The 25,595-nt window shown below is 41.0% G+C and overlaps 1 protein-coding gene and 1 non-coding gene across 2 annotated transcripts in view; both read right to left on the bottom strand.

Annotated features, from left to right (window-relative positions):
• Window positions 1-21,713, bottom strand: part of GFM1 (G elongation factor mitochondrial 1) — a 50,085-nt gene extending 28,372 nt beyond the window's left edge. Inside the window, exons 1-8 of the mRNA XM_043873936.1 lie at window positions 21,504-21,713; window positions 19,119-19,271; window positions 17,516-17,648; window positions 16,856-17,060; window positions 14,561-14,677; window positions 11,637-11,787; window positions 2,035-2,189; window positions 1,408-1,492 (exon numbers count right to left, since the gene is read on the bottom strand). Coding sequence (XP_043729871.1) covers window positions 1,408-1,492; window positions 2,035-2,189; window positions 11,637-11,787; window positions 14,561-14,677; window positions 16,856-17,060; window positions 17,516-17,648; window positions 19,119-19,271; window positions 21,504-21,593 — 1,089 coding nt within the window. The 5' untranslated portion in view covers window positions 21,594-21,713. The remainder of the gene's footprint in view (window positions 1-1,407; window positions 1,493-2,034; window positions 2,190-11,636; window positions 11,788-14,560; window positions 14,678-16,855; window positions 17,061-17,515; window positions 17,649-19,118; window positions 19,272-21,503) is intronic.
• Window positions 5,981-6,087, bottom strand: LOC122676185. The gene has a single exon (XR_006335470.1). It is a non-coding gene; the product is annotated as a U6 spliceosomal RNA (small nuclear RNA).
• Window positions 21,714-25,595: the final 3,882 nt, after the last annotated feature.

Here is a 25,595-nt window from a genome sequence, read left to right as displayed (position 1 = left end):
AGACTTAAGCCCAAAACCGGAGAACACCAGAAAACTCCTAACTACATGGAACTTTAAGTAATAAGTGACCGTCTAAAATGGATAACCAATAAAGACCTACTGCATAACACAGGGAACTCTGCTCTATGTTATGTGGCAGCCTGGATGGGAGGGGAGTTTCGGGGAGAATGGATATCTGACTATGTATAGCTGAGTCTCTTCCCTGTTGACCTGAAACTAAAAATATGAAAGCAATCTGGCAATATATACCGTTAAATATTTAAAATATTTTATGTATTTTACTCAAGAATCACATTCTGGGGATCCTAAGAAAAATATTCCTAGGACTTCCCTGGTGGCACAGCGGATGGGAATCGGCCTGCCAATGCAGGGACATGGGTTTCATCCCTAGTCCAGGAAGATTCCACATGCCATGGAGCAACTAAGCCCGTGCGCTGCGACTACTGACGGTGTGCCTAGAGCCGATGCTCTCCAACAAGAGAAGCCACTGCAATGAGAAGCCCAGGCCCTGCAACAGAGAGTAGTCCCTGCCCACCATATCTAGAGAAAGCTCGCACCCAGCCAACAGAGACCCAGCACAGCCAAAAATAACTAATAAACGAACACTGTCACTGCAGTGTTATTTCTACTTCTTAACTTACAATTAGTTTTTCTGGATCTAGAATAAAAATCATACTGTAAAAACTTAAAAATAAAAACTAGGAAAAAGCACCACCCCCAATATAATTCCATCCCAGAAATAATCACCCTTGAACACTTCCGACCTATCTACCTTTTTCCTCCTTAAAATATTATACACAGAAGCAACACCACCACAACAAAAAGCACACCCAGTCCCCAAATCTCGGTTCCTAACACCACTCACAATTAAAAGGAACCAGGGCTCTCAGACAGCTGATTCTCAGGCCGGGGCAGGGAATATACAACATAAGCCTGGAAGGTAAGGAAGTGCTCAAAGCAGCAAAATACTGGGGCATGTCTAAGGGACACAAAAGCCACCTGAAAGGGCACCAACAGCAAACACTGGTCAGTCTGGCAATAAAATAAGTAACATACTACTGGGTTTTAGCTCAAAGTATGAAAGAGATATAAGTCCAGATGATAAAAACAAACGACTGAACAAACAAATATGGGGGAGAAAGGACAACTCTCCCTTACAGAAGAATCCCATGTAACTCACAGAGACACTGCCCCCTCATGGAGGAAGATCGTAATTCACCCCTTAAGTGTGGGCTGTGCATAGAAACCTCCTTCTAGAGTCAGTATGGAACAGGGTGGGGGACAAAGTAACTTTACAGTGGAGAAATCTGTAACTAAATCTTTCCTAAGAGTCACTTTGTAATAGGAATAAAAGCCTAAAAGAAAAATTCTATATACATCAGTTAAATACATTAGAAAGCAACTTACCTCCAGTTTAAAAGCCAGGCCAACAAACGGATGGGAACTGTCTCTTTGGGGGTTCATTAAGATTTTGGTTTTCTCTTGGGAGTCACTTAAAATAAAAGACATACACATTTGTGAGATGCAATATTTGATATTTCTTTTCTATCAATTTGTTTCATCAGAATATTACCTGAGAAAAAGCATACTTGCACTAAACATTTCTGAGCTTATTATTAAGCGAAATTTCACTGAATGGGATCAACAAGAATAACTTCTGGCCAATACTGCACTATGACAGGACCAGAATAGAATAAAAATCACAAAACGAGTCTCGCAGAAAAAAAATAAAGCTTAAAAAACTGTTTCTCAAAAATTATTAAAAAAAAAATTGGTTCCACATGAGAAAATTTTCTAATGATGTAAATCTTCATAATGAAACAAACCATATTCTAACTTACAAACAGAATGTGATATGCATAATATTCTTTATGCCAAAATTGTTACCCAAACAGAAATAAAGATTGATTTTTATAAATTATTGGAAAAAACCCACAAATGCAACATAACTTCAAAAACCATTCTTAAATTCTTTTCCAGTGCACAGATGTTCAATTCTTGTGCACAGACTAAGAATCAATTTCTGAGACTTACTCCTGATTGAGAATGGCGAAATTCTGGACTTCAGATGGATTCGGGAGGTATTCTAAAACAGCGTCTAAAAGAGGCTGAACTCCTTTGTTTTTCAAGGCGCTTCCCAGAAAGACGGGAGTAAATGACCTGTTTATCGTGGCTCTGCGAATGGCAAGCTACAAAAAAAAAATTAGTTCATCTTAAAGTTACATTTTGTGTTTCAGATCAACTACAAGGCAACAAATGAATGAAATAAATTGATACTCTTTGGAGTACTGGCTTTAGTAGAGACTGGAATGGGGTTCTCTACAACTTAAGGTCAAAATACCGCCCCTCCCCCAAAAAAAATTGAAAGAAAAAGGCTATTTAACTTTTCCAACACTGTAACTGCTTTCAACCCTCAGAATGTCACTAACTTTCAATTTGGAGAAAAAACTATAAATAAACATCAGTTCAGTTCAGTTGCTCAGTCGTGTCTGACTCTTTGCAACCCCATGAATCGCAGCATGCCAGGCCTCTCTGTCCATCACCAACTCCCAGAGTTTACTCAAACTCATGTCCACGAAGTCAGTGATGCCATCCAGCCATCTCATCCTCTGCCGTCCCCTTCTCCTCCTGCCCCCAATTCCTCCCAGCATCAGGGTCTTTTCCAATGAGACAACTCTTCGCATCAGGTGGCCAAAGTACTGGAGTTTCAGCTTCAGCATCAGTCCTTCCAATGAACACCCAGGACTGATCTCCTTCAAGATGGACTGGCTGGATCTCCTTGCAGTCCAAGGAACACTCAAGAGTCTTCTCCAACACCACAGTTCAAAAGCATCAATTCCTCAATGCTCAGCTTTCTTCACAGTCCAATTCTCACATCCATACATGACCACTGGAAAAACCACAGCTTGACTAGCCGGACCTTTGTTGGCAAAGTAATGTCTCTGCTTTTTAATATGCTATCTAGGTTGGTCATAACTTTCCTTCCAAGGAGTAAGCGTCTTTTAATTTTATGGCTGCAATCACCATCTGCAGTGATTTTGGAGCCCAAAAAAATAAAGTCTGACACTGCTTCTACTGTTTCCCCATCTATTTCTCATGAAGTGATGGGACCGGATGCCATGATCTTAGTTTTCTGAATGTTGAGCTTTAAGAAAACTTTTTCACTCTCCTCTTTCACTTTCATCAAAAGGCTCTTTAGTTCCTCTTCACTTGCTGCCATAAGGGTGGTGTCATCTGCATATCTAAGTTATTGACATTTCTCCCGGCAATCTTGATTCCAGCTTGTGCTTCTTCCAGCCCAGCGTTTACACATAGGACAGTGTAAATGGTATGTTAACAATTGTGCAAACTAGAGGAAAAAGCAATACATATGCAAACAAAACAAAACAAAAATCTATGTAAAGAAACACGAGAAACTATTAACTGGCAGCCTGGTTTAGGAATGGGGCCCAGAGTGACTCAGACAGAAAAGAATCTGCCTGCAATGCGGGAGAACTGGGTAGATTGGGAAGACTCCCTGGAGGAGGGCATGGCAACCCACTCCAGTACTCTTGCCTGGAGAACCCCATGGACAGGGGAGCTTGGTAGGGTCCATGGGGTCACAAAGAGTCGGACACGACTATGCAACTAAGCACAGCGCAGAGCGCCGGGCAGATGAGAGCCGGGTGAGAGACTTCTTACTGTGTGCCTTTACATAGTTTCTGAATGTTTAAACCATATGAAAGTATCATCTATTAAAATAACAATTAACCAGCTCGCTTTCTTTTTTTAAAGGACATATACACGGGAAGCCAAACCAGTGCAAGGTGCTCATAAATTAAGGGTCCTGACAGTAACCGGCTGTAAATAACAACCTCTTGGTCTTGCACCAACCTCTCATGCAAGCACCATCCATGCGTCCCAGCCTTGCTCCTCAGGGGCTACTGGCTACAGGCCTCAGAGGGGGCAGCGGAGCTTTAGCTCTGGCGGCCAGAAGAGGCCAACAGCAGTCTGTGCTGTGGCCACAACCCACCACAGCTGTTGGTGCAGCAGAAATGCGGAGCAGCATAGTTATTTCTCAGTCCTCAGGAAAAACAGAAACCTAGATATTCCACAAACCTTAAAGCAAAACATTTATAACCACAATTTCTAAACATCACAATGAAAACTAGGATAACAACTGAGCACAAAAAAACGAGTATAAAAAGAAGAAAACAAACGTGTGAAGAAAACAATCACTATTTGAAACTCTCTTAAAAACTTGCTTTTTCTAGGAACCAGAAACGGCTTGGTCACTAACCACTGAGCTACCTTAGGCCACAAGGTCATATTTTTGATTTTCCAACCCTTCCTTATATGCAAAAGTAGGAACATATGAATCTTACCACGCTTTCTTTACTTCCATTGAATAGAGAAACACATGAATGTGGTTGATAAATAGAAAAAAGGTGAAATTAAAGCTAAACCTATACCAGCCTAACAAAAGCTATGTTCTTACCCTAAATTTCCCTTACTTTTGTAAGAATCACATTCACATTTGAAAACTGTTGCCTTTCCACTGTCCCTAATACACCCAATGACAACAGAGAAATAAAGCACACTGCATCCTGGAAGAAAACAGCAAACGCAGCAGGACTGAAAGTGCTCTCCCTGAAAGCCCCCTTGCAAGGCTGGCCCCCGGCTGGCTTCTGGGAATCTGGATATCAGGTGATTCCCAGAATTCCAGAACTGGTGAGACTGGTCCACTGTGCCTATACTGCTGCAAAAACAATGGGATGTATGCTAAATACCTGCTTTCCTTCAGGGAGTCTGGAAATCGGTACATGCTAGGCAGGGTGTGCTTATGTGAGTGAGTATGTCGCACGGTCATCCCGACTCTGTGACCCCATGGATCGTGGCTGGCCAGGCTCCTCTGTCCATGGAATTCTCCAGATAAAACTGCTGGAGTGGGTAGCCATTCCCTTCTCCAGGGGGATCTTCCCAACCCAGGGACTGATCCCAGCTCTCCTGCATTGCAGTTTAGTTCTTTACCATCTAACCGACCAGGGGAGCCTTATGTGACCAGCCTCCAGTGAAACCCAGGGCACTGAGTCGCCAATGACCTTCCCCGGTAGACATTTCACAGGTACAGTCACAACTTGCTGCTCAAGGACACGCAGGGCAAGACTCCGTTTGAGAGAGCGCCTGGAAGCTTCCACCTGGTTTCTTCTGGACGTGACCTCACACGCCTTTTCCCTTTGCTGATTCTGCTTTGTACTCTCACTGTAACGCATCATAGCCATGAGTGTGATTACCTGCTGAGTCCTGACTCCCAGTGAATCAGAATCTGGAGTGCTCTCGGGGGCTCCTGACACACTCCTTCTAATAGATCAAGACCTCTCTCTGGTGGTTCTTAGGATACACTGCTTGACTTTATTGAAGGCCCAGACCTATACTTTCCTATACAGAGTTCCTTAGTCATTAGAGAGCTGGGGTGGTAAGGCCTCTGTGAATGGTACAGAACTCAAGCTCAGATACGTTAGTAAGCATCTCAGCTTCAATAGGGTTCTTTCCTTGTGCACTTGATCTATAAACTCCTTGAGTACACTGTATTACACACAGTGTTTATTTATCTGATCTCTGCTAAGTGTACCAAGTGGTTTAGCAAAATAAGTGTCAGTCTTTTTTTATTATGATAACGTAAACATCACAAAATTGACTATTTTAAGCATTGTTAACTGTACAGTTCAGTAGCATTAAGTACATTCATATTGCTGTCACCACTATCTCCAAAACTTTTCATCACCCCAAACTGAAACTCTGGATCCATTAAACTTCCCATTCTTTCCTCCCCCAGCCCCTGGTAACCACTGTCCTACTAGGAACTTGACTCTTCTGGCTATCCCACAAAAGTGTGATCATACAATATTTGTCCTTTTATGTCTGGCTTATTCCACTTAACATATCCTTAAGACTTACCCATATTGTAGCATGTATTAGAATCTGATTCCTTTTTTTTTTTTTAAATATGGAACGCTTCACAAATTTGCGTGTCATCCTTGTGCAGGGGCCATGCTAATCTTCTCTGTATCGTTCCAATTTTAGTATATGTGCTGCCGAAGCGAGCACTGATTCCTTTTTTAAAGTTGAATAATATCCCATTGTATGAACACGCCAATTTTACCTGTCTATTCATCCACTGATTGGCACTGAGTTGTTTCCAACTTTGAGCTACTGTGAATTATGCTGCTGTCAACACTGGTGTGCAAATATCTGATCCCTGCTTTCAATTCTCTTGCATATATAGAAATGGAATTGCTGGACCGTATGTTAGTTCTTGGATGTGAATCTGAGCAAACTCTGGGAGACAGTGGGGGACATAGGAGCCAGGCGTGCTGCCGTCCATTGGGTCGCAAAGAACCAGTCACAACTTAGCAACAGAACAACAACAACGTGGTAGTTCTGGGTTTAGTTTTTTTTTTGAGAAATCACTGTACTGTTTTCCACAGAAGAAGCATCATTTTACATTCCCACCAGCAATGCACAAGGATTTCAATTTCTCTACATCCTCACCAACACTTGTTATTTTGCTTTTTAGGTAACAGTCGTCCTGATTAATAAAGTGGTATCTCACTGTGGTTTTGATTTGCTTTCCCTAATGACTAGTGATGTTGAGCATCTTTTCATGTGCTTATTGACCCATTTGTTCTCTTTTATGGAGAATTGTCTATTTAAAAACTGAATACCAGTCTTAGGCAGGTGATTTTCTCTTCATTTTAAAGCTGAACAATCAAGTAAAGAAATCTATATGGCCTTCCAAATAGTCAACAGCGTCCATTTCTAGTTTATCTTTTTTCTTTTTAATAAGGATATGTCCAAGAGGTTGAATGTTTAAGTATCCCCTTCATGGCTCACTACCTTGGTGGCAAAGGGGCTTGTATAACTCAAGGAAGCTATGAGACATGCCGTGTAGGGCCACCCAAGATGAACAGGTCATAGCAGAGAGTTCTGACAAAATGTGATCCCCTGGAGGAGGGAGTGGTGAACCACCCCAGTATACTTGCTGTGAGAACTGCATGAACTGTATAAAAGGCCAAAAAGATATGACACCGAAGATGAGTACCCCAGGTCTGAAGGTGTCCAAGATACTACTGGGGAAGAGTAGAGGAGAATTACCAATAGCCTCAGAATGAGTGCAGCGGCTGGGCCAAAGCAAAGATGACTCTCAGCTGCGGATATGTCTGGTGATGAAAGTAAAACCCCACGCTGCAAAGGAATGTGGAGTGTCAGGTCCATGAAGCAAGGAAAACTGGACATGGCCAAGCAGAAGATAGTAAGAACAAACACTGACATCTTAGGAATCAGAGAACTAACACGGACGGGAATGGGCAAATTTAATTCAGATGACCATTGTATCTACTGTGGGCAAGAATCCCATAGAAGAAGCGGAGTAGTCTTCATAAGCAACAAAAAAAGAGTAGAAATACAGTACTTGGCTACAGCCCCCAAAAAGACAGAATGATCTCAATTCGTTTCCAAGGCAAGCCATTCAACATCACAGTAATCCAAGTCTATGCCCCTATTACCAACACAGAAGAAGCTAAAGCTGATCAATTCTACAAAGACCTAGAAGACCTTCTAGAACTAAAAGAGATGTTCTATTCACCATCGGGGATTGGAATGCAAAAGCAGGAAGTCAAAATATACCTGGAGTAACACGCAAGTTTGGCCTTGGAGAACAAAATGAAGCAGGGCAAAGGTTAACTGAATTCTGCCAAGAGAATGCACTAGTCATAGCAAATACCCTTTTTCAACAACACAAGAGATGACTTTACACATGGACATCACCAATTAGTCAATACCAAAATCAGACTGATTACATTCTTTATAACTGAAGATGGAGAAGCTGTATACAGTCAGCAAACAAGACCTGGAGCTAACTGTGGCTCAGATCATCAGTGTCTCATAGCAAAATTCAGGCTTAAACTAAAGAAAACCAGGAAAAACAACAGGCCAGCCAGGTATGACTTAAATCAAATGCTGTACGAATTCGCAATAGAGGTAACAAATAGGTTCACGCGACTAGACCTAATTAACAGCATGCCTAAAGAACTACTGACAGAGGTCCACGATACTGTACAGGAAGTGGCAAACAGAACAATCCCAAAGAAAAAGAAAAGCAAGAAAGCAAAGTGGTTGTCTGAGGAGGCCTTACAAATAGTGGAAGAACAAAGAAAAGTGAAAAGCAAGGGAATGTGGGACAGGTACATCCAATTAAACACAGAGTTCCAAAAAATAGCTAGAAGAGGCAAAAAGGCCTTCTTCAATGAACCATGATTAATAATAGAGGAAACAACAAATGGGGAAAGGCTAGAGATCTCTTCAGAAAAAGTGGAAACATCCAGGGAGCATTCTGCCCAAAGATGGGCACAATAAAGGATAAAAATGGTAGAGACCTAGTAGATGCTGAAGATCAAGAAGAGACGAAAAGAATACACAGAAGAACTATATAAAGAAGATCTTAATGAACCAGATCATTACAATGGTACAGTTAGTCACCCAGAACCAGATATTCTGGAGTGTGAAGTCAAGTGGGCTTTAAGAAGCCCTGCTGTTAATAAAGCTAGTGAATGCGATGAAATTCCAGCAGAACTATTCAAATCCCTAAAGGATGACACCAAGCTGGTTTTAGAAAAGGCAGAGGAACCAGAGATCAAATTGCCAGTATCCGCTGGATCATTGAAAAAGCCAGAGAGTTCCAGAAAAACATCTATTTCTGCTTTATTGACTACGCCAAAGCCTTCGACTGTGTGGATCACAATAAACTGTGGAAAATTCTGAAAGAGATGGGAGTAACAGACCACCTGACCTGCCTCTTGAGAAACCTGTATGCAGGTCAGGAAGCAAAAGTTAGAACTGGACATGGAACAACAGACTGGTTCCAAATAGGAAAAGGAGTGTATCAGGGCTGCATATTGTCACCCTGCTTATTTAACTTATATGCAGAGTACATCATGAGAAACGCTGGGCTGGAAGAAGCACAAGCTGGAATCAAGATTGCTGGGAGAAATATCAATAACCTCAGATATGCAGATGACACCACCCTTATGGCAGAGAGTGAAGAGGAACTGAAAAGCCTCTTGATGAAAGTAAAAGAGGAGAGTGAAAAAGTTGGCTTAAAGCTCAACATTCAGAAAATTAAAATCATGGCATCTGGTCCCATCACCTCATGGGAAATAGATGGGGAGACAGTAGAAACAGTGTCAGACTTTATTTTTTGGGCTCCAAAATCACTGCGGATGGTGACTGCAGCCATGAAATTAAAAGACGCTTACTCCTTGGAAGGAAAGTTATGACCAACCTAGATGGCATATTAAAAAGCAGAGACATTACCTTGCCAACAAAGGTCCGTCTGATCAAGGCTATGGTTTTTCCAGTGGTCATGTATGGATGTGAGAATTGGACTGTGAAGAAAGCTGAGTGCCGAAAAATTGATGCTTTTGAACTGTGGTGTTGGAGAAGACTCTTGAGAGTCCCTTGGACTGCAAGGAGATCCAACCAGTCCATCCTAAAGGAGATCAGTCCTGGGTGTTCATTGGAAGGACTGATGCTGAAGCTGAAACTCCAATACTTTGGCAACCTGATGCGAAGAGTTGACTCATCTGAAAACACCCTGATGCTGGGAGGGATTGGGCACAGGAGGAGAAGGGGACGGCAAAGGATGAGATGACTGGATGGCATCACTGACTCAATGGGCATGAGTTTGAGTAAACTCCGGGAGTTGGTGATGGGCAGGGAGGCCTGGCGTGCTGCGATTCATGGGGTTGCAAACAGTCAGACATGACTGAGCGACTGAACTGAACTGAAAGGATGACACCATCAAGGTTTTTATGGCAGCAAATCCAGAAGACCCTGTAGTAGCCACAGAACTGGAAAAGGTCAACCCTCATCCCAATTCCCAAGAAGGGTAGTACCAAAGAATGTGCTGACCATTGGACAATTGCACTCATCTCCCATGCTAGTAAGATCATGCTTAAAATCTTGCATGCTAGGCTTCAGCATTATGCGAACGAAGAAGTTCCAGATGTCCAAGCTGGGTTCAGAAAAGGAAGAGGAACTAGAGATCAAATTGCCAAGATTCACTAGATTACAGAGAAAGCAAGGAAATTTCAGAAAAACATCTATCTCTGTTTCATCGACTATGTTAAAACCTTTGACTGTGTGATCACGACAAACTGTGGAAAGCTCTTAAAGAGATGGGAATACCAGACCATCTTATCTGTCTCCCAGGAAACCTGCATGTGGGTCAAGAAGTAACAGTTAGAACCCTGTATGGAGCAACTGATGGGTTCAAGATGGAGAAAGGAGTATGACAGGGCCGTCAGCATTTGTTTAACCAACACACTGGGCATATCATGAGAAGTGCTGGGCTGGATGACTTACAAGCCGGAATCAAGATAGGTGGGAGAAACATCAGCAACCTCAAATATGGGGATGATACCATTCCAATCGCAGAAAGTGAAGAGGAAATAAAGAACCTCTTGATGAGGGTGAAGGAGGAGAGTGAAAGAGCTGGCCTAAGACTAAATTAAAAAAAAAAAAACTAAGATAATGGCATCTGGCCCCATACGCAGGGCAAACAGAGGGGGAAAAGGTAGAAGTAGTTTTCTCTTCTTGGGCTCCAAAATCACCACACACAGTGATTGCAGCCATGAAATCATAAGACAATCGCTTCTTGGCAGGAAAGCGATGACAAACCTAGACCGCGTGTTGAAAGCAGAGACATTACTCTGCCGACAAAGGTCTGTATAGTTAAGTCTATGGTCTTCCCAGTGGTCACACATGGTTCTGAGAGCTGGATGGTAAAGAACACAGAATGCCAAAAAATTGATGCCTTCAAACTGTGGGGCTAGAGAAGACTTATGAAAGTCCCCTGGACAGCAAGGAGATCACATCAGTCAACGTGAAGGGAGATCGACCCTGAAAATTCACTGGAATGACTGATGCTGAAGCTGAAGCTCTAGTATTTTGGTCACCTGATGCAAACAGACAACCCATTGGAAAAGTCCCTGATACTGGGAAAGATTGAGGGCAGGAGAAGAGGGCGTCAGAGGATGAGAGGGCTGGATGCATCACAGATGCACTGAATATGAACTTGGGCAAACTCTGGGAGATGGTGAGGGACAGGGAGGCCTGGTGTGCTGCAGTCCACGGGGTTGCAAAGAGTCGGACCTGACTGGGTGACTGAGCAACACCACTGGAGAACTGCCTGTTTAAAAACTGAATACCAGTCCTAGGCAGGTGATCACTTCATTTTAGAGAGGTGGACAATTAAGCAAAGGAATCTATGGCCTTCCAAATAGTCAACAGCATACATTTAGAGTTTATCTTTTTTCTTTTTAATAAAGACAGGTCCAAGAGGCTGGCTGTTTAAACATCTTTTTTCCTAGAACAAACTGATTCGTTTCCCATTTTATATAACTCACTACCTTAAAAAAAGAGTAATATGCCATATCACACTTTTTTTTGAAGGAATCAATTAAGTTAAACAACTTGCTTGGATTTCATTAATAAAGCCCCTACATAAAAGCATCATGTCCCTTCCCTACAAAAAACAAAACTAAACAAAAAAACCTTCTTTTTCTTGTTAATATAAGACATATTTTGAGAGCACCTGCCTTTAAATCTGAGATTGAGGGAGTTTTTTCTTCCAGAAACATCTCTCCAAGTTGCTCATCTGAATTAGCAACACATTCAATCAGCTCCTGCCGGTGGTCTGCTGCTGCCGCCCTGAATTCTGCTGGAATTTCCCCGTATCGAACAATCTGACTAAGAGAAGAAATGTTTTACTTTGGTACTTTAAGAATATTCAATTAAATTGTAATTAACTTTACTTCAATAAAAATTAATTTGAAAAAAGAATATTCAATTAAACATATAAGTTATCAATGAAGAAGATAAACTAATGGTCAAAACGTTTTTTGAGATAAGAGCTCTGATATTTTTGCATTAAAATCACAGATAAGAAAAATATGTATCTATAAAATTCAGACAGAATAGTGGACAAAATACTTTCAAACAGGCAAAGCAAATCGCTCAAGGCTATACTACCAGTAAATGTACAAGCCACACACAATTCAAAGCCAAACTGACCCCAAAGCCCGTGAGTACAGCTGATCCATGAACAATTCAAGTTTGAACTGTGCAGGTCCACTTATACAAAGATGTTTTTCAATAAACATGCAAAAATACATGTATTACATTGTGTGCACTTGTATTGAAGTGGACAGCCTATCATTATGTAGGAATAAGTAAGTGGTATTTAATATGAAATTTAAAATGTGTTAGTTTTATTACTGTTTTATAACTTTGCTTTCAAAGAATTACATCCATACAGTATGCCTCTCTCACAAAATTACAGAAACCGCATACCATCACACATAATTTTTTTAAGTCACAACATTTCCAGTACTGTATTAGGAAATGATTATAATGTCATATGCCATAAACAATTTCATAATGACTAGGCTAGGCTACTGCTTTCCACCAATTACCCTAGGCTACCATAAAGCAATACATTGCTGCTTCTTTCTTATCAATGCATGAACTGTTGTACCTGTAAATAAATATGAATGTCTTTTCATGTTATCTTTTTATTTTTGATAGCGTCCAGTCAACAGTAGGTTATTAGTAGGTAAGTTTTGGGGGGAGTCAACAGTTATACTTGAACTTTTGACTGGATGAGGAATCAACACCTCTAATCTCCACACTGTTCAAGGGTCAACTGTACTGGAAAATTCTATTAACCAAATTAATCAGAATATCACAGTCTTTGACAAGCAAGATTAGACTTGACTATTCTGGGTCATGAATAACAAATCCAATTACACATTTTTTTTTAATACAGAATACTCCATTTTGTAGTTAAAAAAAAAAAAAGTTTACTAATTATGACAGACTGTTCAAACTTGACCTCCGTTCTCCATTCCTTTAGGGGCCAGATAGCTAAAAGTCACAAATAAATACACACAAGAGAGAAATGGACACACTTGATATTTACAAACATCAGTCTGAACATTTTAAAAGTATTTCTTTAAAAATGCAATCTAATATCAAACACTAACAAGCTTTTCAGAAAAAAATTCCTGAAAAAAAAGGGGGTAGGGGAGGGAGAAGCAAATCACAAATAGTCAGAAAATAATTCTGATTATCCTAAAGAATGCCTCTTCACAGCCTTCAGAATCTAATTTCTTCCTTCCTGGCAAGGTCCCTGCTTAAGTCTTTCATTTTGGAAACTTCCTTTGAAAATATACATACCCAGTGGTCTAGGGCTGGGAAAAGGCACAGGTCTATTAAGAAGTTCCACCTGTGGTTCTGATGCACAACAAAGTTTAAAAACCTCTACTTTAGAAGACAGAAATGTGTGCACTGGTAATTCTGGGCAAGCGATATAATCATTTACTTAAAAATATTTTTTGAGTCCCTATTTTGTACCAGACAGTTCTAAGGCTGGGGACATAGTAGCGGATAAACCTGATAAAAATTCTTGTCCCTTACATTCTAAGGAGAGGTAAACTTGGTTGTCATTACTTAGTTGTGGAACAAAAAGTGAGAGAAGCGCCTTGTCCACTGAATAGGCTTGATCTTCTCCTTATGTAAAAGATGGTCAATAAAGATAAACTCTATAGTTATCTGATCACAAAGGCCTTCATCCACCTGATATACTAGTAATCTCAGTTCCAAAACAGAGGAAGGGACTCCGTTAAAAACGACCTTTGGAGAAACTGCCAGGCTTCAGAGTGACTCTTCAGAACAAAGGATCACTTACAATTCCGGCACTGTCTAGATTAGTGCCACTCAAACTGTGGCATTCAGACCTGAAACATCAGCGCCACTTGGGAGCATTCCAGAAATGCAACCAGGCCCCACTCTGTAGCGACTGCATTGGAATCCCTGCAAGTGGATCCAGATATGTGCATTTTTCCAGGTGATTTTTCTGAATGCCACAGTTTGATAACCACTGGGCTCTGTATGCAAAGGTCTCTCAAAAGTTGGTTGATGGACCAAATAGCATGTCAAAAGTTACCAATTTGCTTTTTGTATTGCCCAAACTACATTCTTTTATTTACATAAAAGAATATGTAACTTCTTTTACACATTAATCTGTTTATCTCTGTAATCCTATGAAGTAAGTAGAGGAAGTATTTATAATCCCCTCTTTCTTCCCAGCTTTTATAACAATACTCATGACACAGTAGTTGTTCCAACAAAATCTACAGAACAAATGAACAGATCAATGAATAAAAGCAGAAAAAGAGATATTACATCATTAGTTTAAGCTGAAGGCCTCCCTTCACCATACCACGTATATCATAATGTAATATACGTATATCATCCAAATGTATATATGTATATATCATCCATATGTATATATGATATACATATATCATAACTAGAATTAAATGCATTAAAAGAAAATCATCTTAGATGACATTTTTTCAGTCTCATTTCAAAAAAGTTTATTTTAAAGCACTCATCCATTTCCTTCTCTTTGATACTTTTTTAAAATGTAAGATTTGAATAGTATATTTTTAACACTTACCCAAAGTCTCCATCAAAATAGATGGCTCGTTCCTCAATAAGGTCTATAATACCTTTAAAATCACTCTCTAAACCAATGGGCAATTGCACAAATGCTGCATTATGACTTAGTTTAGACCTGAAAAATAAAAACACATGTTTACCCCTTCTTCTCTTCACCAAATTTCTTTGAACTGACAAAGTAAATAAAAAAAGAAATCAATGGCAGATCTTTGGAACTGATTAGCAGGTCAGAGCCAAAGGTACAAAGCAGCTGGGAACAGATGGACAAATTCATTGTGCTCAGGAAGCACAACCCCATTTAGGCAACAAAAATAACTGTAAGATAAGTGCTTTTTTCATTAGATCCCCAGAATACCCTGAATCAGACACAGAAGGGAGAAGACAGGTCACTGGGTGGTTGGCCAGGAAATTAAAGGATGGTGGGATAATTGTGCCCACGTCTCCTTGGATCAGCTAATACAAGTGAAGCCAAGTACAGCTATCTGAAAAGGAAGTTCCTTACAGGGAAAATCCATACGGTGGTTATTAGACACTCATCGTCAGCCTGTACACCCAATCAGGCACAACCACAGAACGGAAATTGTACTCATTGGCAGGAATTCACATTCAAGTAGAAATATGCTCTAGCCACCACTGTTTAGTCTGTAACTTTGACCAGATAACTAAGAACTACCAAATATTTCACAAGGAAACGAACAGCTTGAAAGAGATGGGAGTTCAAGAAACAGTACCAACTTCCAAGGAAAGAGTTACCAGAGAAAACAAAATGTAAAGATCTAAGAAGTAATTACCTCTATTAATATGAAACTGAACTACATAATTGCTGGGATTAAAAAGAACAAAAACCAGGCTAAATAACAGAAGGGAAGCAGATGAATACCAAAGAAGTGAGTTGGAAGACTAACCTCAAAAATTTTCTCATAACCCAGTGAAAAATCAGAAGGAAACAGAAAATATGAGAAAGTATGGTAGAAAAAGTAAGACAGAGAGGTCAGATTGAGAAGTTTCAAAATCTATTTAGTGGGAATTATAGGATGAGGTAACAGATAAAGGGGAGTGGAGCAAAGTAGTATCTGACTACCAAAATAGTCAAATAAATGCTGAAAGAGAATCTGCCCGGAATTCAGAAAAAGACTTGGTGGAAAGAGCCCATCTATTGCCAACCACAAGTAAAATATAATTAAAACAAAAAGTGAAAACATTTCATTTTACCAAGAAAGTGTTACAAACACCCAATAAAGAAAGGTTTCACTCGCATATTCTCACACACGTCACCTCCATCAGAGCACACAGCAATGCCTTCACTTAAAGTTCCCTGACGCTGCGTCTCTTGTCAGGAGACACATTAGTCTCTCCGCTGCCAGACTTTACTGCCTACATCCAAGAGCTCTGTCACAGGAGGCTTGAGTAGGAACTCTGGCTCTGTCTACAGATCTACAAAAGGTAAAGAGTGCAATCGACTCTTCTCAAAGGCTGTGTGAAATACATCATACTGTGAAAAATGTAAAATCATGTGAAGACCACTGGGTTATGTCTAGAAAGGAAGGACTGCTGCTTTCCCAACAAATACATTAACTGATGAAAACAAGAATATAGCATACTATTGACAATTTAAGGCATTACATTGAAATTCCTCAAATAAAGGTTAAAATGGAAGACAATCCTTTACACTCGTCTAAATAAACATGAAGTACTTTTAGAATCTATCCTAGATTATAACTTCTCTAATCATAACACTACAAATTACCAGATGAGTTCTGAATTCACCTTCAACTTATCTAAAAATTTAAGTCATATTTCTCTGATTATACAGAGAAAGTACTTGATAAAATCATATCACAAACTAAACTATGGACATGAGGGTTCCATTTACTAAAATAAGTAATTCACATATGTGAATTTTAAAAAGGAAAAAAAATTAAGGATAAAGCTTAACGACACTGAATTAACTGTATTTCTAGATGTAAGGTGGAGAAGGCAATGGCACCCCACTCAGTACTCTTGCCTGGAAAATCCCATGGACAGAGGAGCCTGATAGGCTATAGTCCATGGGGTCCCGAAGAGTCGGACAGGACTGAGCGACTTCCCTTTCACTTTTCACTTTCATCCAACGGAGAAGGAAATGGCAACCCACTCCAGTGTTCTTGCCTGGAGAATCCCAGGGACGGGGGAGCCTGGTGGGCTGCCGTCTACGGGGTCGCACAGAGTCGGACACGACTGAAGCGACTTAGCAGCAGCAGCAGCTAGATGTAAGGTCTGTTAGCTCGATCGTAACTGTTCTAAGGCGCAGTACCTCATTTGCTGCAGGGCCCTGGCTGGGTTGGAGCCCACCCGGTCGAGCTTGTTAATGAAAGTTAGGAAGGGGACACTGTAGCGCTTCATCTGCCGGTTAACGGTCATGGTCTGGCACTGCACCCCTCCGACCGCACAGAGAACCAGGACCGCGCCGTCCAGCACTCTCAGGGCTCTCTCAACTTCTATTGTGAAGTCCACGTGCCCTGCACGAGACAGAGAAGCGTGTGAGCGTCTTAAAAAGCAGTCTGAATCTTTACAACACGCACAAGTAAAAGGCTTTCTCTCTCTGGTCATCATGGCAGTCTTCCAGGTAGAATGTGGACTTTTTAAACCACCAATACCATTCACCAACCATAAGGTCCAGGGGCCCAGCAAAACCAAACTTCAAAAAGATACTAGGACATGGGCACCTCTGGAATTAGCAGCAACATGTAAAAGGCAAGAATCTTCCTAGTCACTATTTATTTGCACTCTTTTTCAAAGAAACCACTTAAGGATGAAGTATTCTAGGTCCCATTCAGATTTCTCTAATAGGGAATTCACAGTCACACTTTTGGAGTTTTACTTGATACTCAAAAATGAACTAGGTCACAGGGGAGGAAAGAAGTAAGTGTGCTGCTGCCCAAAAGGCTGCAATAAAACCAAGAACTCAACTCACCAGGAGTATCTATGATGTTGATATTGACATCTTTCCACATGGTGTAGGTGGCCGCTGACTGAATAGTGATTCCTCTTTGTCTCTCTAGTTCCATGGAATCCATGACAGCACCAACTCCATCTTTACCTTTCACCTAAACACAAGCACAGCAATTCAGATTTCTCTGTCCCTGCATTCCAAGAAGGACGACACCTTTACAGAAGGAACCAGAACACAGAGAAACCTAATTTTAGAGAAACCTAATTCTCAAGCCACATCTCAGGGAATATCAATTGAAAACTGATTACAGTATTCGGCCTCTATGAACAGCAACCCTTTTTTCACTGCTGTTGTCAGCAGCTGCTGCCACTGAGCGCTACCTGGTCTTAAAAGCCATCCTTGCCCCCTCTGCCGTGATTCTTCCTACCCGCCCTGGGTCGGGCTGGGAGCAGGCGTGCAGGGAGCAGGTATTTCCCTTCCCTGCTACTCGTGGACCTTGAGGGCTGGGTGGGAAGGATTCGGCTTCTAAAGTCTGTGATTTAACAAGATCGCCTTCATCCAAAGTAACACTTTTAAGTGGAAAGTTGAGTTAGTGGATATGTAATGCCTTCAGGAGAGTTCCAAGATTTTCCAAAATAATTTTTTCCTGATAACTGTAATTTTTAACTAGTAGGCTGATACTACACATCATCATTTTAAACCCTTTCCCCACTTAACATTATAAACATCTCTCCAAAACATTTCAAAGTATGCAAACAGTATTTTAATGGCTGCTTAGGGGTGTATCATATTGACCTAACATTCTTGTTTTTTTAATTGGAGGAAAACTGCTCTACAATGTTGCATTGGTTTGTCACAGATCAACATCACTCAGTCATAACTGTACATATACCCACTCCCTCTTAAGCCTCCCTCCACTTTCTCATCACACCCCTTTAGGTCACAGATCACGAGGCTGGGATCCGTGTGTGACACAGCTACTTCTCACCAGTTGTGTATTTTGCACACGGCAGAGCATATACGTCTGTGTTACTTTCTCCATTCACCCCATTCTCTTCTCCCCGACTGTGTCCACAAATCCTTTCTCTACGTCTGCGTTTCCATTCCTTCCCTGCAAATAGGTTCACCAAAACCATTTTTCTAGATTCCACATATATATGTTAATATACAATATTTGCTTTTCTCTTTCTGACTTACTTCACTGTATATAACAGACTCCATCTCACTAAAACATCCTTTTTTACGCCTGAGTAATATTCATGTATGTGTGTCTCTCTCTCTACTCACCTGTTGATGGACATCAAGGCTGCTTCCAAGTCCTAGCTGTTGTAAATAGCGCTGTGATGAACTCTAGGGTACATGTGTCTTTTTCAATTATGGTTTTCTCGGACTGACTTAACATTCTTAAAAAAACAGTCTGCCCAGGATACCCACAGTGATGATTTCTAGAGAAACTCCTCAGAGCAACATTTCAAGCCAACCTGGGCTACCCACTTTGTGACTCTGATTAAATTTCCAGGGTTACCATCCTTCTAATCTTTCAGGATTGTGAAGTTTATTAAATCCTTACCAAACAACCAAAACCAAGGTCAAACTAATCTGAAGTCAACCATGAACCCCATACCTCATGCATTTTTGCGATTCTGCCAGTGTAGTAAAGCACTCGTTCTGTTAATGTAGTTTTCCCAGAATCAATGTGAGCTGAGATCCCGATATTTCGTATCTTTTCATTAGGAATTATCCCTGAGGAACACCATCGGCAGATCTTCCAACTAGCCTGAAAAAATAAAGAGAGCTCAATTCAGGGCACTTTTTATGAAATAACAGTGGACAATTAGAAAGGGCTGAGTGGACATCTCTCCTCTAAGAAATCTCAATGAACACAAAACGGAGTAGGAGATAGGTTAAAAATGCAAAACAGTGAATGTCTCAACCATCAACTCCTGTAACCAAAGAAAAGACTGCAAGGGAGAACAAGACAGGCATACTCTTAAAAAAAAAACAGAAAAAATACATTCAAATTAATTAAATAAATATAAATGGACAGATATTTTTACTAAATGGTACAGGTTTGAAAACATACACTCGGGCTGATAAAATCAGAAGGGTAAGTTCCCAACAGCTGCTTTAATAGGAAATAGTTTTCACTCTAAATTTTACTTTGATTTTCCCCCGTTCCTTCTTACAGCTTCACAGCTAGCAAGGATTTTTGAGGATTTTTAAGCTGTATGCAGAGGTGCCAATATGTTCAAGGTAGTGTACAAAAGGTTGCCAATTCCTTCTACCCCAAAACAATAACTTTTAAACAACAACAACAACTTTATTTTACTCTAACTTTATTTTACTCCAGTGGTGACAGGGAATTCTGCATTTTATTCAATCAAGACACAATATAAATCTCTCCCTATAGGACTGCACATCCAAAATGCACTGCAGCCACTTTTAGACAAGGGGAAGTAGAAAATGTAAAACGGAGTCTGGGTGATCAGCACTTAGTTGATTAAAATCCAGGGATATCAGCGAGCAGAGCAAAGGTCTGCATGACAGGAAAGGATCAACTCCTACCTATCATGGGTGAGGAAGCAACAGTTAGAACTGGACATGGAACAACAGACTGGTTCCAAATAGGAAAAGGGGTACGTCAAGGCTGTATATTGTCACCCTGCTTATTTAACTTATATGCAGAGTACATCATGAGAAACGCTGGGCTGGAGGAAGCACAAGCTGGAATCAAGATTGCTGGGAGAAATATCAATAACCTCAGATATGCAGATGACACCACCCTTATGCAGAAGAACTAAAGAGCCTCTTGATGAAAGTGAAAGAATAAAGTGGAAAAGTTGGCTTAAAGCTCAACATTCAGAAAACTAAGATCATGGCATCCAGTCCCATTACTTCATGGCAAATAGATGGGGAAACAGTTGAAACAGTGGCTGACTTTATTTTTGGGGGCTCCAAAATCACTGCAGATGGTGACTGCAGCCATGAAATTAAAAGACGCTTACTCCTTGGAACTAAAGTTATGACCAACCTAGACAGCATATTAAAAAGCAGAGACATTACTTTGCCAACAAAGGCCCGTCTAGTCAAGGCTATGGTTTTTCCAGTAATGTATGGATGTGAGAGTTGGACTACAAAGAAAGCTGAGCAGTGAAAAACTGATGCTTTTGAACTGTGGTGTTGGAGAAAGACCCTTGAGAGTCCCTTGGACTCCAAGGAGATCCAACCAGCCCATCCTAAAGGAGATCAGTCCTGGGTGTTCATTGGAAGGACTGATGTTGAAGCTGAAACTCCAATACTTAAGCCACCTCATGCGAAGAGCTGACTCATTTGAAAAGACCCTGATGATGGGAAAGATTGAGGGCAGAAGAAGGGGACGACAGAGAATGAGATGGTTGGATGGCATCACCGACTCAATGGACATGAGTTTGAGTAGGCTCCGGGAGTTGGTGATGGACAGGAAAGCCTGGCGTGCTGCAGTCCACGGAGTCGCAAAGAGTCGGACACGACTGAGCGACTGAACTGAACTGAATGCTCTGCGACCTCTCCCCGCGTCCCGCAAAAGGCAGACAGAACCAAAGAAAGGTACTGGGAAGGTCAGGCTACAAATCAAATAACACGGGTCAGTTAAAAGAGATAGCACTCGGCCCAACGACACTCTGTACTGAAAAGAGCACTGGATAATGTGCCAGAAGCCCTGGGTTCGAGCCCTGAACACACTAATTTTTCAGTTGTCTTGATCTTCACTCCAGTTACCTCTTTTTAAGGTATACTAAAAATACGAGGCTTAACCGGAGGCCGCCCAACCTCCCAGGGCACCGAGACGCTGCTCATGAATAACCAGCAGCTGTGCAGACACCCAGGGGGCTTTTCACACTGAGGTCCATTTGGAGTTGTCAGTTAAGGAGATGCCAGGGAGGGAGAGGTGTCGCTTCCCCCCTGCTCCGGACGCACCCCAAGGTCCCGGGGACAGACCGTGGTGCGGTCTCGCCCCGCCGGACTCCACTACCTGCTTCCCCTGCCAGCCCAAGGCTGCGGGGACCCGCGGGAGCGGCCCGCGGCCCACAGCCGCGGCGGCGGCAGCTCCTAGCAACCTCATGGCGAACGTAGCACAGGCGAGAAGGTCCGGCGACTCCGGCTCTGTCCAGCAACCAGCACTGCTATTGGAAACGGTCAAAGTCACGCCGGCAATCAGCGCCGAAGAGCACTTCCGGGGCGAAGGGTACGAGAGAGGAGAGAAAAAAAGAGAGAGGGAGAAGCTTCCGGATCTCAGGGCAGAGCGGCATCCTCCGCTGCCCGGCTGCCCTCTACCGACTGGGAAGAGAAAGTGCAGCCGCTTTGCGTAGCTAATCAGGCTTTTAATGCACGCTGCCAGAAAGATACAGCCTTTATTTGCTTTGCCTGTAACAGCAAAGTGGAGAAATGTTTATATTTAACTTAAAAATGCAAAATCGTTATTAATGCGACTACAAAAATATGAAAAAATAGTCTACAGGATATGATCTGTAAAAAACTTGGGAAAATAAAAAAAAAAATCTACAAGTGGTTTTTCTCGTTTCAAGACGTTCTATCGTTGTTCGATGTTAAACATGATATGTCTAGTCTATATAGAAGATAGCATCTTTGAGATTCCACTTCGATTTCTTGGAGACATTGGAGCTAATGATCTTCCCCTCAAAACCTTCTTCTGCAGTCTTCGTCTCAACGGAAACTCCTTTCCTCGAGTTGCCGGGACCAAAAATGTGACTTTGAACCCCTCTTTGACTTTCCTGCTCTAGTCAGTCGGCATGTGCTATGGGCCCTGCGTTAAAAAATGGATCCCGAATCTGCACCTTCTCCCCACCTCTCAAAGCACCGCTGTCTGGACGGAATTACTGTCAGCCCATCTGACCTTAGAGCTTCTGCCCCGCAGCTGCTCGGCCTTAGCCCCTTCAGAGCCACTAAAAGGGATCCTTAAAGCCCGAGGGTCTCCTTTTCTGCTGAAAACACCCAGCCAGTGAGCACTGTTACTGTCGTCTCTACTTTAGCGTCGGCTTGAAATTTTTTATAACTAAAATTTTAATCTGAAAGCTTTTCATTACCTTAAAAATTTAAATAACTAAAATTTTTTTAAAATTAACCTTCAGAATAAGCACCTCCAAAGCCTTGCTTGAGCAGCCAGGCCAGCGTAGCCCTGCTTCACTTGCTCTTTCTCCTCCCCGCCTCCTGGCTGACCCTCACATAACCAGAGCCGGTGCTCTGCTCCTGATACAGGCAAAGCTCTTTCCCTTTCTCCTCTGTTCACATATCCTCTCTCAATCAGGTGTTCCCTGACCAGCTCTTCTAAAACAGCAAGCTCTTCCCTACGTTTGTGCACTGCTTCATTTTCCTTCAGAGCTCTTCTTAGATACATCCAGACACACCTTACACAGTCTATTGTCTGACTCTCCCAATGAGAACTGCTCCAAAAGGACAGTGATTTGGTTTTGTTAATTGCTGTACTCCTTGCTGTGCTCAATAAATACTTGTTAAATGAGTAAGAGCAAATATATAGAAATCAGAGTAAATTACAAGAGGCAAGAAAAACCATAGATTCGATGATGAATTTTGGACTTATTTTTTATATATCAACCATGTGTTAATTTGTAGTAAAGGACTGACTTTGATGAATAAATCCATTAATGTTGAATATACTTTTAAGCAAACTTTATTTGTGGGCTTTCAAAAATTGAGTCTTCATAAACCTTTGTATTTGTTTAAAATATACAAATTAAATAATAGTTATGTAAATGGCAATAAAATTAAGGTTTTAATTTTAAGATATAATTTAAGTAAAAAAGTGTGTTACTTTTGAAATTGCTTTTTGAAATTACCATTTTAACAAACTAAATTTCCTAGAGTAAAAATTCATACTCTTCCTGTGTGTATATTTATATTCATATTTTTCTGTAATTATTACACCAAGTATGTTCTTAATTTTTTTTGTTAATCACCACTTTTAACCAAAGTAATAAACTTTTGTTTGCTCCACAGAAAGAACTGGAAGACAAAAAACCAAAAACCGTCCAACTAGGTTTCTGAGTACACTTTATAAATTATTTCTGTTAAGTTTTAAAATGGCAAAACATACATTATATTAAAGTAGATGCACATTCTGCTAATTCATACTCATTTTATAATATATAAGAATAAAGATCAATGAAGGTCCTGATTCACTGCAGTGAAGGGAAGGTCTAGTCAAACCTCAGTAGAATCTCTAAAATATCCTAGCCTGACTGGCCGAATACCACAGTCTTAGTCCATTTAGTCTGCTATAGCAAAAGTACGAGACTGGGTGACTTGTAAACAACTGAAATTTATTTCACACAGTTCTGCAGGGTGGGCAGCCTGAGATTGAGGCTCCGGGAGATTCAGTGGCAGTGTCTGGGATGTCCTGGTTCATAGGCAGCCAACTCCTCACTGTGTGCACACGAGGTATGAAGATCAGGCGAGCCGTCTAGGGTCTCTTTTGTTGTTTAGTTGCTCAGTCGTGTCTGACCCTTCGCAACCCCATGGACTGTAGCCCACCAGTCTCCTCTGTCCACTGGATTTTCCCAAGTAAAAATACAGGAGTGGGAAATACTCCAGGAAAATACATTTCCTCCTCCAGGGGATCTTCTCAACCCAAGGATCAAACCCGTATCTCATGCGTTGGTAGGCAGATTCTTCACCGCCAAACCACCAGGGAGACCCAGGGTCTCTTTTTTGTTGTTGTTCAGTTGCTAAGTTGTGTCCCACTCTTTGCGATCCCATGGACTGCAGCATGCCAGTCGGTCCTCCACTATCTCCCAGAGTTTGATCAAATTCAAGCCCACTGAGTCGGTCTCTTTTACAAAGGCTTTAATTGTGTTCTTGAGGGCTCCACCCTCATAACCTTACAAAGGGCCCACATCCAAATACCATCACGTGGCCATGAGCAAGTCATCATTTGACACCAATGTGCTTCTGCCTCTGCCCTGTGATAGTAATAGATAATGAAATCATAAAAGTAAGTAATGGAAACGTATCCCTGGGACTGAGTTACCAGGAAAATCGCTAAAGTAGCAAGGAACCTAACTACTCAACTTGGCCTTACTGTCAAGGCCACATTCACCAAATAGTTAATATCCTTATATTCCCCAAAGACACAGACTTCCAGGAAGATCAGTGGTTGTCCATAAAAAAAAATATGTGAACTACAATTTATGGCGAGCCTTCTTTTTTATACTAGTTGACTTCAGAATGGGCTTACCTTACGGTTCAACTGGTAAAGAATCCACCTGCAATGCGGGAGACCTGGGCTCAGTCCCTGGGTTGGGAAGATCCCCTGGAGAAGGGAAAGGCTACCCACTGGCCTGGAGAATTCCATGGACTGTATAGTCCATGATGTTGCAAAGAGTTGGACACGACTGAGTGATTTTCACTGACTTCAGAATTAGGATAAAAATAAATTCCAGAAAAAGTCAATTTCAGTAGTGTGTGAATGTAAAGAATTGACATTTAATCTCTGGATGTCACATATTTTATAAATAGCCCCCTAGGAAGCACTGTAGCAGAAGAGGAAATACATATTTAATTCAATTTTAACATGATTGTCACAGTGAACAAATTGGGGTGAAAAAAGCATTTATGAATTCTGTTATATGATGCATGGAAGTTATACTCTTGTAAGTACAATATTTATTCAAGTGTGTTTCATATTTGAATACAATGATTTGAGTTAGCAATCAGTGTAATAATTTAGAAGAATAACTACAGTGTCTACTGGACTTTGGTTTATCCAGTGAATTTACACAAACATATTATTTAAAACCTATGCTTTATGATAAGTTCCCAATGTGTAATAGTATGTTATTAGTATACTCATTATTCATAAGAGGAAAATTTTAACATCTTTAACTGATACATGCTCAATTACTTTCCATTCTAAAAATGAGATGACACATATGCATTTTATTTTAGCGACTAAAGGCATGAAACACAACTAGTAATATTAACAGGATATGATATAGAAAATTAGGAGTATAAGCCCAATTACACAATTCTAATTCCAAAGTTTAAAAAGGAAGATATTAGGATTATAGTTAGTTGACTTTGTTCTTTT

The sequence above is a fragment of the Cervus elaphus genome, chromosome 19, assembly GCF_910594005.1.
Source record: "Cervus elaphus chromosome 19, mCerEla1.1, whole genome shotgun sequence".
Lineage (NCBI taxonomy): Eukaryota > Metazoa > Chordata > Mammalia > Artiodactyla > Cervidae > Cervus > Cervus elaphus.
Note: the sequence above shows the minus strand (reverse complement) of the source record. Positions and strands in the feature narration are given on the sequence as shown.